This window comes from Rhinolophus hipposideros (assembly GCF_964194185.1).
Source record: "Rhinolophus hipposideros genome assembly, chromosome: 9".
Classification (NCBI taxonomy): domain Eukaryota; kingdom Metazoa; phylum Chordata; class Mammalia; order Chiroptera; family Rhinolophidae; genus Rhinolophus; species Rhinolophus hipposideros.
The window spans coordinates 85,918,819-85,942,468 of NC_138055.1; the positions used below are offsets into that span (position 1 = coordinate 85,918,819).

Sequence of the window (23,650 nt, forward strand, 5' to 3'; positions counted from 1 at the left end):
GCAATAAAGTGGAGCTGGGTTTCATATATCAGCTGGGGGAGTGTTAAATGGATGGCTAGCTCACTGCTGGCAATCAATACATGTTAATACATAGTAAACAAATGGCTTTCTATGGGCGAGGCAAGCATGGTGATTTTGCAGACAAAAAGGATAAAAGGTTGTTCCTGGGAATCTTGTCTAAGAAAATACATTTGGGGCTCAAGTAAGATCCTTCCCAGGTGGGCGGAAGTGACAGTTAATCATCATGAGAATGATCACTGTTAAAAATTATCTTTTTTTTGTTTTGTTTTTTATTTGTGCGTTTGTGTGCATGTTCAGAAAGAAGATAAACCTGAAAAGGTCCAACCAATCGCATCATCTACCTTGATCCATTCCGACCTGACATCTGTGTATGGCACCGTCGTAATGAACAGGACAGTTTTATTCCTGGGGACTGGAGATGGCCAGTTACTTAAGGTTGGTTTTCTGTGCCTTCTTCAATGTCAATTTTAATCGTGATCCATTCTATGCTTTTGAATTTTTTATTTGTTATTTTTTTCTGTTGCTTCTGGGTTATATACAACACCACACCAACGGCTTTGTGAACGAATCAGTGACCCCCAGAAATGGCCTGAAAGAAATTTCTAGAAATCTGTGTGGATTAACCTTCCTAGCCATGTAACAACGCATCCGCCACCTTGTTTCCCAGCATGTGCAAAGATATTTCCCCTTCCTGATTCATAGGAGTCTGGCCTCTACCCCATCCCTGACTCACCTCCCTAAGACATTTAACCTTTTGGTTCCCTCTCCTGTGTAGTGGAAATGTGCAAAGCACCTGATTTCTCAGAACTTCAAAGAGATGAGAGATTATAGGACTTAAAAGGGGGGAAAAACAGGTGTTCCTTCTCTCCAGCCCACTTGCCACCCACAGAGGGGGTTTGTTTTCTGGCCTTTGTACCCACACACCCCACAGAGAAGTTAGAAATCTGAAATCCTTTGACACTGCTCTTGAGGTTTATCTCCGAGGCCTGTATTTTCCACTGTATGGATGTACCACTGGTCAAGTTGAGATTTTTTATTCACATGGGGGAGGGGCAGTAGGAAGGAGGAGAACTTGTCTGAAATTAGACAGTGGTGATCTTCTCAATTTCATCAGCAAGCATTTATTGAACACCGGTGCCATCCACCAACATTTGTGGTCAGGAAGTGCGCTATTTCTGTTCCCTAGGCTGGTATTGCTTTGCCTCTCTGTATCTAGTCGATTTATTGTCAGCTCAGTTTCTAAGTTGAACATTAGTAGATTTGTTTTCTCAACTGATCTCCCACTGATAACTAGCTGTGTGAGTTTGGGTAAATCACCTCACCTCTCTGAGACTCCATTTTCTCATCTGTAAAATGCGATTGTATGAAACAACCTGGAAAACCCCTTCCTCTTCTGATGGTCTCCAGTTCTGTCTTCTGTGCACTTATCCCCCACTCTAACCCAACCTATTTGCTTACTGTTCTCCAATTGTGCATTGTGTAGTCCTGTCCCCACACCTTTGCTCGCCCTGTATCCCCTTCCTGGATCGCTTTCTTTCTTTTTTCTTTTCTCTGCTTTACTGAATCCTGTGTCTCTGTGCTTTGGCTCAGCTCAAACTCCATCTTATCTTTGAGGAGTCCTAAGCGTGTAGTGACCGCGTTTTCCCCTCATCTCCTGAAATACTCATTATCTGTAAATGTCTTGCTTTGATGCCTAACCTTTTCTCTTGTGTTTGTCTGGCCTTCCCAACTTGATTTTAACCTTCTTGAGAAGGAGGCCATGAATTCCCAACAGCCTGATACAGTGCTGAGTGCCTGGTAGGCATTTGATTTAATCTGTTTTTCTTTGGAGGAAACCCAGTAACATATGGGAGAGAGTTTGTTTGTATACACATTCTTTTAAAATATACATTGATCATCTTTCCTGTTGTGTTAGCTTTACTTCCCGGAGAAAGGTAAACACCCATCAGTCATTCTACACAAGTTGCTTGGTGCTGTGAGGTGACATTTGAAGCTACACCAACCTGGTCAGGCTGATTGGATCCCTAATCTGGCATAAATTCCCTTCAATCCTTACTGGGCCTCCTCACCAATTACTTCTTCAGATTTGGGATATTTTTGATGAGTGTTTTGACAAGATTACTATTTCCTCAAAGCTGAGCCAAACAAACTGTTACATGGTAAACTGGAGGTGAAGGAACACTTGGCTATAAATAGTTCCCCAAGGGAAGGCCTGGTTTCACCCCTCCTGTTTGTTCACCCCAGCAGTGGCCAGTTTTTAGAGGTGTTGTAGTACCAGAGGGGTGGGACCGAGCTGCAGCCTTCAAGCTGCTCAGGAGAAGTGGCTGACTGAAGTCTCACTTTCCTTAGCATCTGTAAGGGGTACCCCTTCAAAAGCCACATCTGTGGCCTTATTTTCAGGGTTTGAATAACAAGAGTAGGTTGGTTTTTCTGTTTGTTTGGTGACTGCTAACATTTATACAGTACTTCCTATGTGCCAATCGCTCTGCATGTTCTAGCTAATTCAGTACTCTCCATGACTCAGTGAAGTAGATGTACTCTTCCCATTTTACAGATGAGGGCACTGAGGTCCAGGGAAGCTGGATGATTTGCCCAAGGTCACACAGTGGCAGAGCAAGGATTTGAACTTGGAGTTACTTCAGAGACTGCACTAATATCCCTTATGACTTTGTAACCGCTGCCCCAGGCACAGGAACCAATCCCTGAGGGTTCGCTAGGTGTGTGTTGGAGGGGAGCATGTTGATATAGGGGTCTACCAGTGCTCCTGGGGTGGGCCAGAGGTCTTAGAGACTCAGAGAAAAATCCCAACTTAAGAGGGAATACCTCACTGGCTCCATAACTTCTTGGGAATTAAGCCCTACCCCCAGTTGCCCTCAGGAAGGTTGCTTGTCGCAGAGGAGGTTGTGAGGGATGAATGTGAGGGGTGACGTGGTCCCTCGGGGCTCCCTGGGACAGCCCAGCAATTCCCAAGACTCTCCCCTGTAGCTTGTGTGCAGATTCTTGGAGGTAGCCTGAGACACTACCCAGAGTCCTGAAACTCAGGACTTTGTAGAAGATTTGGAAGACACAGATAATCCCCAAATCCCTTTATTTAAAAACTTCAAGCTTCTCTCTTGCCAGACTTGTCACCAGAACTGTTAGAAAAGCTGAACATTGATAGACACAAGCTTGGCTTCAAACGCTGCAGAGTAGAGGTACTAATGAGCATCGAAACACAAAACCCAACCCAAGGCGGCCAGCCAGCTGGGGAGGAGGAGAAGAAAGAGGCCTTGGATCAGCTGCAGCCTGACTCATCAGTTTCCCAGTGATCAAGAGTTGAGGCATTTTGACAGACGCCAGGCCCTGTAGTATATGCCTGGTTGGATGAGAGGCAGGAAATAGCAAGTGGGGGCCAATTGCCGTTTTTACCGCCATGCATAAAAAACCTGACTTACTATATCTCTGAAAATCTCATGACATTTTCATATAATTTGGTGCAAATATCATGTTATTTAAATAATTTTTCATTGTAAAAGTAATATGTGCTCATAGAAAAAGTTGCAAAGTAGCAGGGGATGAGGGGAGAGCAAAGAAAAATTACCTCTAGTTCTATTGTGTAGAGGCAACTGCTCAGTGGTTTAGATTTTCTTTTTTATGTAGTTGAGGTCAGACTCTATCCAATTTTGTATCCTTTCTTTCTTCAGTTAATGAGGGAAAATGCTTGTATTAAAGTATTATGGCAAACCTTTTGTAAACAGTATCTTTAAATAGCTGTATCATATTTTATTATGTGGAAACATTATTTTGAGCTTAAGCCGAGATAGTGAGTCATTTTTTAAAGTGTCTTTAAAGACATGCACTCTTCCCAGTAACCCAGCACTACCTCCAAAGGTAAGATTTTACCGATAAGTGAAAAAACTAGAGCTGACAGTATGCTAATACCCGTACCGCCCTCTTTCTCCTGCTTTATTCCTAAGACCCTTTATAAGATTTTAGAAAAATGGAAGGAATTTAGAACTGAAAGGGTCCTTTGAGGGTATCTGATCTGCCCCCTTATTTTACTAACACGCTGTCCTAAGGGTTATAAGAGAGGTTATGTGCAGTCACTCCCCGCACCCTTGCATATTTCCTCAATTTACTTCCTTTGTGAACATGATTGCATTCTGTAATTTTTCAGTTGTTAGCATCTCCGCTGAGACCGAAAAATATGATCTTACTGAACTCAGCTTTTGGGAATTCATGTCACACATGTTGCATAGCCAGGACACTGAAAAGTGTATGGGTTTTTATAAACACATGCCGAATCTTCCTCCAGATTGTGGTACAGCCTATCACATGGTTTGGATTCCTTTGAGTTGACTGTCGGGTTCAGAAAATTGTCCTTATTTCAAGGGCAGAACTGAATATTTTGAGCTTTTCCAAGTGGTAAAATAAGTAATAACAGAATATGCATGAAATTTGAAATTTGCAACTTTACATATGCCCATTAACCTTTCTTGAAAGCGTAAAAGATAAGAAGGCAGCAGGTAAGGAATAATAATAATAGCTAACATTTCTGAGCTTTTACAAGGTGCCAGGCATTAGAACCAGTGTCTGCGTGGGTTAAATCATTTAACCCTCATGAGACTATACTGTTACCATCCCATCTTTATAAATGAAAAAAACTAATGCTCAGAGAAGTTAGGTGACTTGCTCAAGATGATTTGAACTGAAACAATTTGTACCACAACCGAACTACATTGGTAATTAAAATGTAGTCTGTAGAGCTTGATAGAGTTGGTGGAACTAGTTTTTATTATTATTTTTTCCTAACATTGGAGTATCTGGGTTAATATTAAGATACCAGATTTGAGGTTTCATGAGGAACTATGGCTTTTGTAGTTTAAGTTTGTTCCTATTTGGGGATAGAGAAGGAAGAGTCCTTTCTTCTCGGGGTTGCAGGTAGCTCATGGGACCCTCTGAGCCCCTTTGGGGCCCTCTGCTTTTCCTCAGTGGGTTCATTTAGAGAAAAATGTGTATTCAAGTTGATTTGGGGAGTGGGTCCTGTGATAGGAAGCTAGTGTTGGGTTTTTTCAACATCCCTAGGAATGAAGCAAGGTTCAGGGTGGAGGAAGTTACATCACGCCCTTTCCCCCTGGTCCAGCAGAAAAGTACTGCTGCCCTCAACACTTTACTCCCACTAGTGGATGTCAGTTATCCAAACCACAGAGTAAAATTCATCTCGGTTCCAGAACGTTCTTCCTGCATTCCAATGGTAGACGAACTATGTAGTACCTGTAGAGCCTTTCTTGACTCTGGTTTTTAAAGTTTTCTAGTGAAAGAAAGAGAAAACAAAAATAATGAAATTTTGTAAGGCCAAGCTCTACATGTGTATACACACAGAATTTTCCAATAAGAAAAAGGAGACCATTGGGAAACTAGGACAGGACCTGGGGCCGGAAGTGGGGGTGGGGTGAGGACGGCTGAGCTGAGGTAATGGACCTAAAAGTAAAAGCAGCAGGCAGTGTCAAAACTTGGAAATGGGCTCCATGGTTGGCTGTTTAGAACGTCATATGAAGCTATTTCAAGCTCATCCCCATCTTACTCATTTCAGTTTGTGAGTTCACAGGGAGTCCCCAATTTAGAACTATTACTCCCTTGTAATCCACAAATCTAGAACTTGTGGTTCAGACTGTATGCTTCTCTTACTACTTACAATAAAATAAGTGGATTGGAAACAAGAGAGGACTTTGCCTTAATCTTTATATTTCATCTTTATTGCACCTAACTATGGAAGCACATTAAATGCTATTGGATAGTTACTTTGCTTCGTGTGTGTGTGTGTGTGTGTGTGTGTGTGTGTGTGTGTGTGTGTTTATAGGAAAAAAATAAACTAAAGGATTTGCCTGTTTGCCCTTCAACTCGTTAGCACTGCAGAGTGAGACATAAGGAAAGAAATTCGGCATAAAATATTTGAGACTTTTGAACACCCATGGCTTTTCCATCTCATGGTAATATTAAAGAAAAAAAGAAATAGTCTTTTGTTTAATTCTCTCCCTCCATTTCCCTCACCATGCTATCCGTCCTGTGGGTGGTGTCGAACTTGTGATGCAGCTAAATGTAGGTGTGGAAGTCTCACATACTATACATTTCAGGACTGTAGTTGTTTTTTTCGTTTGTTTGTTTGTTTTGTTTTCATTTTTGTATGCAACAAAAATCCCAAGGCTAGTTAATAGCCTACCACGAGGCTTCAGGAAGATGTCATCAAACAGTATGTTGACATGCGCTGAAATTCTCCATGGGGGAAAATTTGTTTTCTACACAGGCTTCAGCTGGAAAAATGCAAAGAGCCTTATAAAATCTTGAATGCTAATAGAGTGTTTTTTTTTTCATTTAATAAATATTTATTGGGCACCTTTTATGTCCCAGACACTGTTCTGGGTGCTGAGGATACCAAAGTGAACAAAACAGACAGTGCTGGTGCTCTGACGATAGGAAGAAAAAGACAGAAAACAAGTAAATGGATTCATCAATGGTAAAGTAATTTCAGGTAGTGGCAAGTGCTCTGAAGTAAACAGTGGTGGATAGAGAAGGACAGTGGGGTACGGTAGAAAGACGACCAGGGAAAGCTTCTCAGAGGAGGTGGCATTTGAGACTTGAAGGATGAAGGGGTACATCAGCATATACATGGCAGAGGCGCAGGTTGATTTCAGATTAGATCTGTATTCAGGGCATATCCTGGAAGAAACAGATAAAAATCCACAACAGATAAAAATCACTCGGAAGGAATGTGTGGGAATTGGATGAAGTTTCTCTTATGCAAAATTCAGCCCATTTTGGGTTTCTGTGACTCATTATTACTTCTAGCAGCACTTCACTGATCACGTTCTTTTTCCGAGGTTGCCCACCTGAACTTGAGCTGAGGAAGGAACATTTCCCTTGTTCCAATCTTGCTGGCTTTCTTCTGTGTCGATGTTGATGTGAATGTTGCAGTTGGAAGATCCAAGTGTCCACTGGGGGCCCCAGGGCTGGGCTGTGGGGAGGGGGGTGGGTGAGGTAGCAGGTGACATTAATAGGAATCTGAAGGAGAAAGAGGGCCGTCTCTCTCCTGTCCTGTAGTCATCTGAGAGGGCGACCACAGAAGCAGAGACCCCAATGCCTCCCTGTAGCACGTTTGAGTCCCTTGTGATGAAAATGAAAATGTGTCGTTCTGTCCTCAGGGTTCTGGAGCCCATTCTCTGTATAATCTAGCAAAGAGAAAAACAATTTAACCCACTCTTCTTCAAACACTTTCTAAATTTAAATTGTATGCGTTTATTTTTTGAGATAATACACTGATATTGTTCAAAATACAAAAGAACCAAGAGAATATACAGTGAGAGTCACACGTTTCTAACCTCTGGGGCAACCAATAATATTGGTTTCTCGGATATCCTTCCAGAGATATTTTTTGTACGTCTGCAAGCAAAAGGGGAAGATAGTCTTCCCCCTCTTTTATTAAACATATGACATATTAAACTTATATATACATGCATATGTACATACAATATATGTGTATACAAATTTTACATATTTAATATTCTATGTTAAACATAACATAAAGAGCTTTCTAATTACTTTTATGGCTAAATAGTATCTCCTCATTTGTACTATAGTTTACTTATCCTAGTCCCAGTGGTTGGACATTTAGGTTGTTTCAATCTTCTGTGTATAACACATGCTGCTGCAATGAATAGCCACGGACATATACTCGTATTATTTCACATATATACAAGGGGCTGCAGGGCCTAAGCATGTGTGCTTTATAATTTTGATGGATAATGCCAAGTTACCTTCCAGAGAAGTCCCACTCCCACCATCAGTGAAGTGTAACAGTGTAACCCCAGCATCTGTGGTTATCAGGACCAGCTTCAGTGTAGGCACTCTAGGTAGCTTGCTCAGGAAACTGGGTGATAAACCTTGGCACGTGGTGCAATTCGGTAATTATTTTCTTTTAATGCAAGAAAGAAAGATTTCCCTGCCATAATTCAGAGCTCTAGACAGACTTCTGGCCACTTCTTCAATGTATCAAGGAAACAAATCAAAGTTACCCCCAACTAGTCCTTTCTGGTCCCTATCCATCTGCATCCGTGCTCTAAAAGTAAATAAAATAAGTCACAATGATAACTGCAGTGCAGCTCCTAACTCAGTTAAAATGGACAAGGAGTGGTGGTGTTTTGTAAATTTCTTTCATTGAGGTATAATTGACATGTAACATTATGTTAGTTTCAGATGTACAGGATAATGAATGATTCGATATTTGTATATATTGTGACATGATCACCACAAGTCTAGTTAACATCCATCACTATATGTAGTTACACATTTCTTTCTTGTGACAAGAACATTTAAGATTTACTCTTAGCAACTTGCAAATATAGAGGGTGCCAAAAAAATGTATACATATTTTATGAAAGGAAAAAGCTATTGAAGTTGTAATACTCAATATATACCAATAACAAAAGATGAATACGAAGATGTTACGTTTGACTTCTGCAATTATTAATACAAGAGGTGCTCAAAGTGGTTACCATCCACATAATTTTAATACAGTTTTTTCCTTTCTGAAAATGTGTACACATTTTTTTGGCACCTTCTTTATATAATACAGTATTATTAACTATAGCCGCCATGCTGTAATTACTGTAAATAATGTTATTTGCTTCATTTTAAAGCAAATTCTAGACAGTATGTCATTATGCATCTCAAAAAGAAAAGCTATGATGTTTTTCTTAAATAACTATAACCATAACACTATTATCTCAAGTAATTCTTTAGGGTTATCTAATACTGAGTCCATATAACAACATTTTCCTGATCGGCTCAAAAATGTCTTTTTAAAATTGTTTCTGTTCAAACTGGTGTCTGATCAAGGTTCTCAAATCACATTTGGTTGTTGTGTTTCTCCTAATGTGGAGTGGCCGCCTTCTAGGCGGTGCCACTGACCTCTTGAGGAAGTCACTCCTTTTGTTCACCACCACTGACCGAATGAGGAAACGGGGTCTGCTGCCCATGGCTGTTTCACACTGTGGCACTGGCAGTTTGCTCTCTTATAGCTTGTGTGGCTTGTTCCTCTACATCTCCTAATGCTAAACGGAAGTTAGCACTACGGGCTTAATTCGATTCAGGTTCAGCTTTATGGTTGAGAACACGTCATAGATAGTTCTGCCCCGGGATGCGTCCAGCGTGAGGAATTCCTCAAGAGAAAGCTGGGCAGCCTTTCTTCTCTTGTCTCACGTGAGACTATTTCTATAAATCTGTTTTTTGTTTTCAATCAGCTTTCTGTTTCTTCTCCATACAACCACTTTTTAGAACTGGATCAACTCTTGGAACCTGAGCGCCAATCAAGAACAGGAATTAGAGATGGGAAGACAAGAGCCTGACAAGTCCACACTTGGTCAGTGCTTGCTGGAGTCTCCCTTCACTCGGTTTTCTGGAGGCCAGCGTTGCCCGATAGAATTTTCCATGATGATGGAAATGGTCTATATCTGCACTCTCAGTATGGCAGCCACTGGCCACATGTGGCTGGTGCACACATGAAATGTGGCCGGTGTGACTGAGTGACTGACTTTTTAATTCATTAAAACTTAAATAGCCATATGTGACCAGGGGCTACTGTATTGGATGGTGCAGCTATAGAGACATTTTAAAATGACTCGAGGCACAGATCTGTCCCACCTCCATTGGGATGTAACTGCTGTCCCTTTTTAAAAAGTCACATTTAATGTAGTTAGTTGGTTGGGATCGACATTTACAGAGCTGCTACTGAATTGAGTGGGCAGTTCACAGGCTCTGAGCTAGTTGCACTGAATCCACGGGGCTTGACCCAGAACAGATGGTGGAAGGAAGTCACCACCTCAGGACAAAGTCAGACTCGGGCTCAGGTCCTGGGAGAGGGTTCAGGTACAGGAAGATGCTCCATGTGCCAAATTGACAAGGAGCTTTTGATTAAATAGCAATATGTAATTACTATTTAATCAAAATCAGGATATGTGGGTGCAGGCATATTATTGGTCAGGAGATGCACGATTGTTGACTTTGTCCGAAAAGAATCTCAGGTGCCAATTTTTTCTTTTAAAATCATGTGCCCAATGTCACTGCTGTACCCAGTGGTAGAGATACAGATGTAGGTATTATATTTGGATATGTGCAAACTGACAAAATGTTGAACACCTTCACTTTTGAAGGCATTGTATTGGACAATGAGATGGGTACAAAGATGAGTAAGATGTGGTCCCTACGCAAAGGGAGCTTTTAAGCTAGTAATAAATTATTATCTATTGAGTATTGGTTATGTGCTAAGCATCTTCTGTAATGTTCATTTGATCCTCACAACAGCTGTATTTAAGGAAGGCATTATTAGCCCCATTTTAGAGATGAGTAAATTGAGGCCCCAGGAGGTTAAGTAACAAGTTCAAAGCAGCCCAGCCACTTAAAGGGTCGAGCCAGGATGCAAACCTGAGCCCAAGCTACCATTATATTTCTCTAGGATTATGGTGATAGTCTCCTAATGAGTCTTCTACCAATACTTTGAACCCTGCCCTCTTACCATATTACTCCTCTGCTCAAAACCCAATGGCTCCCTCTCTCTCACCCAGCGTAAGAGGCCAAATCTTTACACCGGCCTCCCAGAACCTGTATTTCTCGCCCCATTACCTCGCTGCCCAGTCTTCTCTACTTTGTTTGCTCCGCTCAAACCATACTGGCTTCCTCTCATTGTAGGGTTTTTGTACCAGTGAGTTCCTCTTCTAAGAGCAGGCTTTGTCCAGGTATCTAAATGACTCCATCATCCACTGCAAGTCTGTAAATAAACGTCACCTTCTCGATGAGACCTTCTCTGAACATGCATTCTCCATCTCCTTACCCTACTTTACTTTGACTTATATTGCCTTCTAATATATTTTATAATTTACATACTTTTTGTTAACTATCTGCCATCACTCCCCTGTGTGCACGTAGGGCGCGAATGTAACTTGTATGAGGCAGGACTCCTTCCCCCAGGCCTGTTGTGGTCACTGCCGTTTCCTAAACACCTAGGCCGTGCCTGATGCATACTGCACATTCAGTAGATGTTCACTGACTAAAGATGAGTGAAACTTAGTTTTGTCCAATTTCAAAGCCACACTTGCTTATATTTTATATACGGCGGGGGTGTAAAAAGTTGTATACATATGAACACTTTGGTCAGCGTTGCTCAAGCAGTCGTTCGCCATCATCAGAAGTGTCTGGTCGCTGATGGAAACCACTTTGAGCACCTCTGATAATTGCAGAAGTCAAACGTGACTTGTATTCACCTTTTGTTATTGGTATATATTGAGTATTACAATTTTAATACATTTTTCCTTCTTAAAATGTGTATGTATTTCTTTGGCACCCTCTGTTTAAGTACATACTACTTGTTTAGGCCTGTGAAGTTGTCCTGGTTACTGTAAAATGCATGAATACACATAGAATCATATGGGAGAATCAGAGTAACTCAGGCAAATATATGTTGAGCCTGAAGACCACTCCTGGCGTAGTACTGGCAAAGCTATGTAGCTACATGAGGCCAGATCAGACGTGGTCAGGAACTGTGGGTGAGCTTCTGAGCTTCCATGTATGAGGATACTTCCCCATCACTGAAGAGTGCTCTGTGCGTGTGTGTGGGTGTGTGTGTGTGTGTGTGTGTGTGTGTGTGTGTGACAGAGAGACAGAGAGAGACAGAGAGAGAGACAGAGAGACAGAGAGGGACTTTGTCTCCTACAAAAGCAGAAATACTATGCTTGTTATTACCAACTTTGTTGAAGAGAAACATGAGAGGGTGATTGAGGAACATGGTGTCTTAGCCAATATATGTAGTAAGAAAGGATGTGGTTTTAGAATTAAGCTGCAAGTTTTTGTCACTCTGCTATTCAAAATAGTTAACAGAAATTATATTTCTCTTTTTGGAAAAAAAAATAGGTTATTCTTGGTGAAAATTTGACTTCAAATTGTCCGGAGGTTATCTATGAAATTAAAGAAGAAACACCTGTTTTCTACAAACTCGTTCCTCATCCCGAGAAGAATATCTATATCTATCTAACAGCTGGAAAAGAGGTAGGTAGAAATACTAGTTATTGCTTCTGACTTGTGAATAAGAATGGTTTAATTGATGTTATTATCTAAAGCTTTTACATTGAACTACCAAGTTTCAAAACTGCTGCAGGCTTTGAGAAGACCTGCGGTGGTTCACAGGCAAGGAATTTAAAACCTTACTGTCATTAAGTGAGCAAGAAATATTACCTATGTAGACAATTTTATTATTGGCTATATATTTCCAACGCCAAGTTTTTCAGAGGTTGGTGTGCTTGCAAATGGGCACATAATCAGCAAGGTAACTGAATTTACACATTTATTGTGTGGGCACTAAATGGTTAGATGCATTTATGAATGTACCCAATGGGATTGGCTTTGGGATTTGGGGTTAATATCGGGTCACAGTCTCATACACATTCATGAACCAGGAAATAGACGGTATTTGCCCTCCCTCTCTTAATTTATCTGGCTGTTTTAGTTTCTCTTCTTGCTTCTGCTCACTGATATATGAAGGGTACATTTTCTTCATTTTTACAAAGCGCTTTCATCAGGGAAAGGGGAAGGAAACTAATTTTTATTGAGTTCCTATGTACAAGTTACTCTTCTTCACATGGTCTCTCTAGACGAGAGGCATAGAGTTGTGTGCGTACACATATATGTGTAAATAATGTTAAAGAAATATGTGAGTGTAATGCTATAAATTTACCCTTGTTGTATAGATGAAGAGTCTGTGACTTGGAAAGGTTAAATAATTTGCTCAAGGATATATGTAGGGTAGGCCTTGTCAGAACTAGGACTTAAATTATGCCCCGATCTCTAAAGTCCATGATAAATGAGATCAAATCCCACATTTGTCAAAATTAAATAGGTCATTCTGGCACGGTGGTTTTGACCCATGACTATGGGAACATACAAAGTACAAAGAAGATGATTGAAACCTTCATAATTATATAAGGGAAGTAACCAATGCCATTGGCCCGCCCCAATTTTTCATTCTTTTCCTCTCGATCATTCTTAGGTGGATAGCAATGACTGCAATCTCCATGGGCTGTTAGAGTCACAGAATATGTGCAGGCACATTGTAGTTTCTGAAATTCCTAAAAAGGCCATATTGCTCTTTGCGTATTGAAAAGTCCGTCATGCCCAAATCACCACGTTGTCTCATCTACCTTTATAAACCAGTTCTTCACTCTAGAGAATCTTCTTGACCAGCCTTTTTCACCATTCAAACACTTTTTATTATATTTCTTCCCCAGGGTTCCCGCAATTGAAATCTTTTTCTCTACTCAACAAACTGCATATATTAAGTAACACTTCCCATTCTCAAACTTTATTTATCAAGGGCATCTCAGAACTGCTAGTCAGAGAACTGACTGTACGACCACACAGAACTGATAAAATTCCAGCGCAAAGCAAAGACACTTGAAGTCTGGCTTAATCTGTGCACATTTTTCCATTCAGCTTTTTGAAACATTGCAAATAGCTCCTAAATCCTCATTATTACCTTCCCGGGAACCCAAGATTGTGGGATGGGAACCACTCACTGTGAGAGTCCCCAATAGTTGACGGGTCTTCACTTTCTGACAGTAGAAGAATCTCTGGTCATTCAAAGCCTGAAGTCCTGAGGAAAGTTTTCAACTGGGCATCAAAGCGGGTTACTCTTGCATTCTTTAGTTAGGGTTGATTACTGTGAGAGATCCTATCCGTATAACCAATATAACCCACAAGAGGCAACCTAAGGAAGGTCCTTTCCTAGACTCTTGGGCAGATAGTAATGGCCAACCTAGCATATTCTGGTACACCCATAGGATGGTATAATATGTGGCCATTAAAAATAACCATGTGGAGATATATGTATTGCTGTAGAATAGTCAGTATAATGTGTTGTTAAGTTGGAGAAGCAGGTCCAATGTAGTATTTATAGTGTCCTCTCTATACAGAGTTATATGTTTGTGTGTTTGAGTCTATTGTATGGTAATTCTCATAGAATGTTCTAGAGATTCATACTTCACTAAGTGTTCTGAGCACAAGTGTTCCTAGGAGCAGATGTTACTTGCTATACCCCTCCTGGAGTGTCACGGCGCTTGGCATATTCAAAGGCTCTCAGAAACCTATTTCGCTTTTTCAGTGTAAGGTTTCACATGTTTGTTAGATGGTGGAAACTTTTTCTCACACAATAGCAATAGCCAGCATTTATTCAGCATTTAGTATGTGCCACATGCTGTTTGTCATAATGCCATGAAGTCAGCAGCACCCTCTCCATTTCATAGACGAGAAAACAAGGTTAGAGATATTGTGTGACATTTATGAAAAATTCCTCAGAATTAAAAAGATGTTTTGTGAACTCCAAGGAAATAGCCACATTCTGGTTAATTCTAGCTCAGCCTGGTGGTCTGCTCACCACGTCTGTCAGCGGCACGGAGGACCGTGAAGTGGACGGGTCTGGTTATGCTCCATGAAGTCAACTTAGTGTCAAAGGCTACTCCTCAGGATAGCCTGTTTTCCTGACAACCCCCTTCTAGAACACACCATTTCTCTAACCCTTGTAAGAAGTTGCTTATGCTTTCTGGCATGTACAACTTCTTGGCTTAATGAGCACCACAAGTTTCTTTCCTACCTGCTGTGGGGTTTTGCCTGCAGAAAATGTGCCATGTGACACCCAGTTTCTCCCTGGTCCCCAGCTCCCTGCTCTGAGGCTCTGACTGTTTACTCCGCCACCTGGGTCTGCCCAGCACGGTGCCCGCCCTGTGGGCTGCCATTCCTGACAACTGGAAGAGGCAGCTCTCAGGGCAGGAAATGATTTGAAAACTGCCCCACACCTCCCTGTTTCTTTCATTTTCAACTCCAGTGAGGGGATATGAGCAATTGAGCCAGAGTTACCCCTGCAAGGGGTGTGGGAGGGTTCTCCTCACTTCCAGTCCAGTGACTACCTCATGCTGACACATGAGGGTCACAGCCTTTCCTATGTCCAGATGTTCATTTCCAAAGTACCGTTGACTATCTCTGTATGAAAACCAGATGACCTAATTCCATGATCCCTTTCGAAACCATTCTTAGCAGATCAGAAACCTGACTCACCTAAGCGAGTGCTTAAAAATACAAATTCGTAGGCCCTACCTTAGATCTACTCAGCTCTCATCTCAGTGGTAGGGGTCTGGGAATCTGCATTTTCACACGCTCCTTAGGTGATTCTGAGAACCCCTGCCCCCGGAGTCATTGTGGAGACATTCAGAGTTTGAGTCGAGAAATGTCTCTCTGTAGCCCTTCATCAGATAAGGTGTGGTCGTTTTTCTGGTGTTGCTTATAATTCCGTCTGAACTGCTGCCATCTTTATTTTTAGGTGAGGAGAATTCGTGTTGCAAACTGCAGTAAACATAAATCCTGTTTGGCGTGCTTAGCAGCAGCAGACCCTCACTGCGGTTGGTGCCATTCGCTACAAAGGTATTTCCTGAATTCTTTCTCACCAACTCACACTTTTGAAAAAGTGTCCTGCTGCAGAACACTTGTTGCCCCACTTTACCCGTTCATTCCGATGACCTGGGAGAACTGCTCTCGTCGCTGACTAAAATATCACTGTGCAATCCTAATGAATTCTCAGAGGCGCTCCCACCCGTGTCAGTGCTTCCAAACCATTCGGGTTGGACCACGCAGGGTTACCCACTCCGGGGAAGGCGGGGGCAGGTATGTGACACACAGGATAGGCTGGAGCTGTCAGTCTGCTTTTACTTTGTACAGAGTTCTCCAGACTCGAGAGAGAGGCGAAAGGTTCTCCCTCAGGGGAGATAAAATAATAAGGATGTTTAAAAATTTTCAAATGAATCCTCACAATGTCATGTATTCGATTGGCTCAGTGGGAGCCTCATTATTGAGAATGTTGTTTCTGAATGTGCCGTACAGCTGTGGGCCTGATGTACAACCTCAGGCTCCGGCAGGCTCTGCCCAGCCTGGTCTTGAATTGCGATGCTCGGGACCCAGCTAGGCTCAGTGGCGACCTAGCGCGGCTTCCTTGCCATGGCAGCTCCTAGCATCGCTGGGACAGCCTGGTTGGATTCGCTGTTGCCATGGCAACCCAGTACTGGGGCTCTCGCTATAGAAGCAAGGAGGAGAGAGCCTGAGCTGCAGCTCAGGCAGGGGAAAAAAAAACCAAAACAAAACCATAACAGTGTCTGTCAGTTTGGTGCTTTCAGTTTTTAAAGGTAAAAAAAGGATAAGAAAGAGTAGAACAGGTACAGAGAAGCTGAAGGCTAAACAAGGGGTAGCCTGGGGAAAGAAAGGAGGACTGGGAAGAGAATTTGGGAGCCTCTGGGGGAGGAAGCCAAGAGCAATGAAGGGGGAGGGGGGAATTACAATGTAAGCAAGAGGTTCAGGAAACAAACTGAGAATATGGGGATGGAATTAATTAAGAGTTCATGGAGGAAGTCAAAAGCTGAGATGCACCAAGACGCATAATTGCCCTTGCCTTTCACTGCGCTTCCTTACTGGGCTGTTTCCATCAGAATCACTGGCAGACAAAAGATGCAGGGCCAGGAACATTCTCATGAATAATTGTAATTGGGTAGGAACGTTTTTTTCTTGCCGCTTACCCAAGACTAGAGTTTAAGAAATGAACTGATCATGAACAGCATTTTATCGTCGCACACCCACTAAGCAGTTTTACCCGAATCTTTCCAATCCATTCCATTTGTGTTGGTTCCTTGGCTGTATTTCTAGAGCTACATGTGGGGGTTAACTCAGTGACGATGGTGATCAAATGGCCATACATAGCTGGTGGCCACAATAGTGACAAACACAGTTCGCAGGAGAGGTCCAGGCTGGTGATCAGAATGTGGAGTCAGTAGTGTTTTGATGGAATGCAAGAAAGCCTAAGACTAGATGAGGAAGGGAGTGTAGATTGAGGGGAGAAGCAGTTGGAGAACTGAGCATTGAGGTGGGGCAATATTTAAGGATCGTGGGAAATGAAAAGGAACCAGAAATGGAGAGGGAACAGCTGGAAAGGGGAGAAACATAACTGAAGAAAGTGGTCTCCGGGAAGCCAAGGGAAGAATGGAGCGGGGAGTGGTCCACTGTGCCGGACAATAAGAGAAGAAGAAAATTGATCCACTGGATAATGGATCCACCTGGATCGCAGGTGATGATCGGGGAGTTTGACAAGGGCAACGGGGAAGAGGTGCTAAAGCTGCAAGAGAAAATGGCAAGGGGATAGAGCAGAGTCAACTCTTCAGAGTAGCTTTGCTGAGAAAGAGAGCAGAGAAATGGAGCAGATGCCGGAAGAGAAAGTGGGGTCCAGGTTTGTTGTTTTTAAGATGCATGAAATAACAGTGCATTTTTGGGCTGCTGGGAAAGTTCCAGTAGAGAGGGAGAAACTGATGATGCAGGAGAGAGGAGAGAGTTGTGGAGTATTGTCTTTCAGCAGATGAAGGAAAATATGACTGAGGGCCCCAGTGGGGAGCCAGCCTCAGACAGGCGCGTAGACTGTTCCTTTTGGTCCTGGAAAGGATGTTGAAGAATACTGGCCCAGGAGCAGGTGGATGGCAGAAGTACAGTGTCTTTTCATATTGCTTACATCATTTGCAGTGACTTAAGACGAGTGAGAGTGAGGGGAGGCGGGGGAGGGAGCCCTGGGGGTTTGAAGGGAGAAGCAAGAGAAGGTGTGAAAGAAAGAGAACGGAGATAGGGAATAAAGAATGATGGCCAGGAAACATTAGTGCCCACTTGAGGTCCGTGGTCTGACTTACGTGAAAACAGTAAGCATAGTTTTGCTTTCATAAGCCCGGATCAGCTCCATTGGCATCATCGTGGAGTAGGCAAGAGATTTAGCCAGAGTTGGGTCTCTGCCCAGAAATACATCAAAAGGGAACAGTGGGGCCTGGATGCTGAGGGTGCATGCAAGGGATGGACAATGATACTGATATGGATATTGATACTTAGAATACTAGACTCTGGGCTCTAAGCTATAAGTGAGCTCTTAGGAGGGAAGTTAGGACATGAGGGGAATGAGGAAAAGGTGGCAAGATCCGTGCACTGGAGGTTACAGTTGGGTTTAAGACTTGTTGGAGGTAGGGAATGGAAAAGGGGTAGTGGTTGGACTGTGGGGAACTTGAAATAAGGTTATGGAGGGGTTAGAGTTATTATTGGTAATGACGAGGTCTAGGGTATGGTTATGTAGCTGAAGGAAGATGGAGGATGAGATTATTGGCAGAGAGAAGTCAAGGAACTGAGGTGTCAGAGTGTTAGATGGATCATCCACCTGTGTGGAAATTGCAATCACCAAGAATGATATGGGAACAATGTTGGAGTAAATGAGGAGCTAGATAGTCAAGAAAATAAAGGAATTGGCCCATGAGTAGGGGTAGTTAGCAGATAGTTACAACAAGGAGGCGTGTGGGGTGGTGGAGGCTGATGGGGTGAGCTTCAAAGCTGGGGTGCGAGCTGGGGAGGGCTTAGAAAGTAGAGAAGAATCATCCAGAGGAGGAAGTAAGACATAAGCAGGACACTTAACAGTGAGGGAGAGGAAGCAGCCAGCCCTTGAGCAGGCTGTGGGGAAGCTGTGTCCTCAGGGGAGAGCGTGGTTCAGTAAGAGCAAGAAGGTGAGAGGCAGAATCAGAGAGGAGGTTGAAGACCTGGGGTTTTTATTGATGCTAGGTTGTGAGTCCCAGTCTTTTATAAAAGCCTGCTCACTGCTTCCCCTGCTGCTGCTCTTATTCCCTTACCCCTTTTAAAATATAGATCATGTCATTCCCCAGCTTGATAACTTCTACTGGCTTCCATCTTAGAATTCAATCTGAGTCCTTTATTTCTGGGGCCTGCATTCAAGGCTTTCCATAATCTGGCCCTTGCTATTAGGTTGGTGCAAAAGTAATGGCGGTTTAAAAGGTCAAGAGTAATGGCACAAACCGCCATTACTTTTGCACCAACCTGATACTTCTCTGACTTTTCATGCCACTCTCTCCATTCATTCTACTCCAGCCACACTGGCTTACTTTCTGACGTAAGAATATATCAAGCTTGTTCCTGCCTCAGGGACTTTGCACTTGCTGTTTCCTCAGTCTAGAATATTCTTCCCCCAATCTATCCATTGCTGGCTCTTTCTTGATCATCAGGTCCTAGCACACACATCTCCATCTGACTGTGCAGGCTGAAATAGCCTCATCTCACTCACAGTGACACCACTTCTATTTTCTTTATGCCCTCCCCCAACTGAAATTATCTTCTTTCACTAAAATGTAGGTTGCATAGGGACTTTGTCTTGTTTATTACTGTATCCCCAGAACCTAGAACAGTACCTGGCACATAGTAGGTCTATGTTAAATGAATACAGTACATAGAGTGATTGGGAAACTACCAATGGCAGGCTGAGATTTGTGTGTTGAGTATCATAAAACATTCTGAATTTGTGGACTGATGGCCCTTCCCATCTATGTCAGATCACTCGCTTTCAAACTGGCGAGGGTTCTGGCCTAAGATTAAATAAAACTAAGCCTCAGATCTGTGACTCACCATTAAGTTCCCAGGAGCATTCAAAATTAGGAATTCTAAAGGGGGATGTTTTCTTATAACTGTAGAGCGTCCCACTGTGTTTATTTTAAATGTCACAGATTTATTTAGAAAAATAACTTATTTTCTCTGTTGAGAAGGTTGAGTTTTCTTTCATACGTGTCTAGAAAGTGGAATTGTTGGGGGGTAGGGCAAGATAATGATCTTAACTTCCTTTTGATCAGCTGTTAAGAATAAGCATCCAGTATAAGCAGATAAAAAGCAATTAGATAAACAATGAGCTCTAAAAAGTCTAGTATTTTATTGTTGGAACCTCAAATTCAACCTGTTCTGAATTTGTCTGTGTGGGTGGAAAGTGAATTTTTGCAGGCTGAATATCTTGGGTTTGGAAGCAGTTTCTCAGTTGCTCCCATATTGCAAAGCATAGCACATGTGTTCAGTTATGGATTTCCACAAAACTGGCAATCCTGAACCAATGAACGGGTAAGGTTCCAAAAGTTCATTTGCAAGTTTGTTTGGCACTCAGAATGCATTTTCCACAGAAACAATGTCATACATTAAGGACTGATTCCCAAGTCAATCCACCAAATCCAATGTATTCAATTTCGACAAATATTTATTGAATATCTACCAAGAGCCCCCCATGTGGGAAGGAACATAACTAGGTGATATTGAGAGAAATCAGTTGCCATCCCTGGCCTTCAGGAATTCACACGCTAGCTAAGACGCAGACGTGTCAATGGCCAACATTCATTCATTCAGTCATACATCCAATCAACAAATATTTATTGAGCTCCTACAGTGTGCTAAGCCCTATGCTAGGTGCTCAGGATACAGTTCTGTCTTATCTACATGGAGCTTGCAACCGAATGAGGGATGGAGACAAGGGCATTAGTCAGGTTTCGACTCCAATGGTACTCAGTAACAAACAAACTCTTAGTGGCTGACAGCAACAAACATTTGGCTTTCAGCACAGGGTAAAGGGAGGTGTGGGGGTGGGGGTGGGGGGCATTTCATCAAGCTGTAGGTCGAGAGTTTGATTCAGATCTGCTTCACATGTCTCTCATCCCTCACATCCTCTTCTCAAGGCAGAAAGCAGAAGCACAGGAGCCCAAGCTGAGCTCTGTAGCATCGTCCAAGCCTCTGCTCACAGCATGTTTGCTGATATCCTCTTGGCAAGTAAGTCATGTAGCCAAGCCCAGCATCAGCAGAGTAAGGAAATATACTCTGCCTACTCTATTGGGAGACAATGCAAAGGAACATGGCAAAGGCTATGCATGTGTAATACTAGTATAGGAGAGACTGAAGAATTGGGAATAGTAATCCAATCTACTTTAGTAACTTAAGGAGCTACCAATCTCTCAGGAAGTAAATAGAGTGTAATAAGTGTTAGCACAGAGGGAGTGGTGGATTTCATGGGGGTGCATAGAAACCATGTAACCCAAACTTGAAAGGTCGGGAAAGGCATCCTGGACGAAGGGCTGTCTAAGCTGGACCTGAAGTGTGAGCAGATATCAGCCAGTTAGAGGAGGGAGGGGAAGCTAGCTCAAGGAACAGCCTGGGCCAAGGCTAGGAGCCATAGGACAGCCTGGCCTGAGGCTCAGTATGGCTGGAGCATACAGTGTGATGGACAGGTGTTGGGAAATGAGAGCCGCATGATGGGCGGGCATATGAGGCAGGTTTTACAGGCCATGTGACAGCATTTGGAAGGACTGTGAGGAGTCATTGCAGGGCTTCAATTAGAAGAGAGACGAGATCAGATGTGTGTTTTAGAACAAGCATTCTGGTGTAAGATAGACCAGAGGGGACACCGCTGGAAGCTGGCCAATCACTTAGAAGGTGGTGGGAAACCAGCAAGAGACGGGGGACTGAATTAGATGGTAGTGCCCATGGGAAGAAGTGGGTGGACGTAAGAGTTATTTGGAAGATAGAATTGACAAGACTTAGTGATTAATTGGATTCCTCCTTGAGTCCAACACTAAAAATAGGGCCATAAAATAGAAAAATAAAATATCAAGATGGCCCCTGTTTTTCTGGGAGATCTGTTCTTTCTCCTTTGGTCCAAATCCTCACAAAGAAAATAAAGAAATGATACTCAGACATACAGTGGATTCCTACTGTGTCCTAGGCTCTGGACTAGGCACAAGGTTGGAGCTGAAAGGATGGGCACCTACGTTTGATGGGGAAGGACTTCTGAGAGATGCTGGAGCTGAGTGTCAGAGGGTGCAGTGAGGTGAGTTATCGCTCTTCTCCCAGCGATGCAGGGACGTTGGTGTTGGGATAATAGTGGAAGGAGTGCTGGCGTCTGGCTTGGGAGACCAGAAGGACAGAGGTGTCATTACCGAGCGGGAATGTAGGAGTGGCCCATTTGGGATGTACAGCAATGCGGCAGGATGACTTCCACATTGACCACAGCAGAGGAAGACGAATGCAGGTTCTGGAATCCGCTTGCCTGGGATCGAGAAGTCCGACTTCTGGGTGACCTGCAATTTTTTCTCTTTCAGAAAGCAGGGTTGTAATAGTACCTACCTTACAGGGTTGCCGAGAGAATTAAATCCGATAATATGCATAACGTCCTAGGCACAGTGCCTGTTCATCGCAGTAAGCACTCAAGTAATGCTAGCTATTATGATGGTGGGACCCCAGAGCCGGGAGCCATTTGCTGTAACCGAGGTTGGGAAAGGCTTCCGAGAGAAGGTCGCATTAAAATTAGGCCTTAACGTCTGAGTAGACTTTCACCAAGGGAAGCAAGGGGTGGGAGGCATTTCAGGCAGAAGAGCCAGCACAAGAAGAGGTCTTCTGAGGCAGTGATAGACTGAATTATATGTCACTCCAGCACTGGGTCCAGAAGGAAGGAGGTAGCAGGGGTCCTGGGTGGGACCAGGATGTGAAAGGCTCTGCGTCTGGACTTTACTTGTTGTGCTGGGAACTTACTAAAGGATTTTAGCAGAGGACTGCCCTGATCATATTTCTGTTTTTAAAAGGTGATTCTGATGGCAGTGGAGAGGAACTGTGTTAACCCCAGCATTAGTTGTACTGCACTTCCCACCCCTACCCCTTCTACAATCACTGTCCTTTGGTACGTTTTGTAAAGAATGAGTTTATCTCACATATCTTCCTGAGCCATCTACTTGGCAGCCATTTCTCCAGAGTTCATGTAACCTGCCCCGCTTCAGACACCACCCTGGGGCTCTACTTGCTTTAGTCCCAGTCATGCAATGGAAGCAAGATTCCGTTGGGTCCTCTTTAGAAAATGGGCCACGCAGGAAGGGCCACACTCGCCTTTTGTTGTCTCATCCTGTAATACATTGTACAGGATGTGTACAGGGTAGGGACCAGCCCTCCAGGTACGCCAATCATAAGATGTCTATTGACCCCCCTCAAGTATTTATGTAACTTAATATTTGCCCATGCTCTTCATGTTTCTTTCATGTTGTCAGTTGGAAGACCTTCAAGCAGCCGTTGGTGGTTTTTAGGTCTTCTGATGCTGATAGGCTGTTCTACACGTGAGACTGTGACCCAGATCCGTTCTCCACTTGGCCTAACTAGGCTCTGTGGCCAGTCCCGCCCTCTCCCAGACTTTCTGAAAGGGTTGGCAGTAATAGAAGGGGATTTTGAACACAAAAGAGAAAACTGAAATTTAAATGCTAAACATATCTGTGCCTCAGAATAACAAACAAAAAGAGTTCAACGATTTGCTTCTGGACACTTCCAGTTCCTTGCATGGTTCTCCTGCCTTGAGGTCTGCCTTCCTTCTCTCCACCGAGAGACATTCCTTCCTCATGCCTCCCCAGGGTCCATCAAGGGCTGTTGTTGCCCTAAAACTTGACCAAGACAAGCGATGGGGCACGGTCACCTGTTGCCACATTCTTCTGAAGCCTGAGTTACCCCGGTCAAGTCTGCTGTCGTGAGGGGTGGGCAGTATTAAGTCAAGAAGTCAAGTATTAAGTCAAAAGCTGAGCGCTTTTCAGTAGAGGAGGCCATCAGGGTGTGCCGCTCATTCTTCAGAAGGACTTACAGTGCCCCTCCCTCGGGAAGCCTGCCTGGAGCCCCGGCCCAGCCAGGAGACACGGTCTGCATGCCC

The 23,650-nt window shown here is 43.2% G+C and overlaps 1 protein-coding gene across 2 annotated transcripts in view; it reads left to right on the plus strand.

Moving 5' to 3' along the window:
* Positions 1-23,650, plus strand: part of PLXNC1 (plexin C1) — a 142,952-nt gene that overhangs the window by 20,377 nt on the left and 98,925 nt on the right. For both annotated transcript variants that reach the window (XM_081061185.1, XM_081061184.1), the window contains exons 2-4: positions 319-456; positions 11,959-12,093; positions 15,413-15,513. In XM_081061185.1, the coding sequence (XP_080917311.1) occupies positions 319-456; positions 11,959-12,093; positions 15,413-15,513 (374 nt within the window). The remainder of the gene's footprint in view (positions 1-318; positions 457-11,958; positions 12,094-15,412; positions 15,514-23,650) is intronic.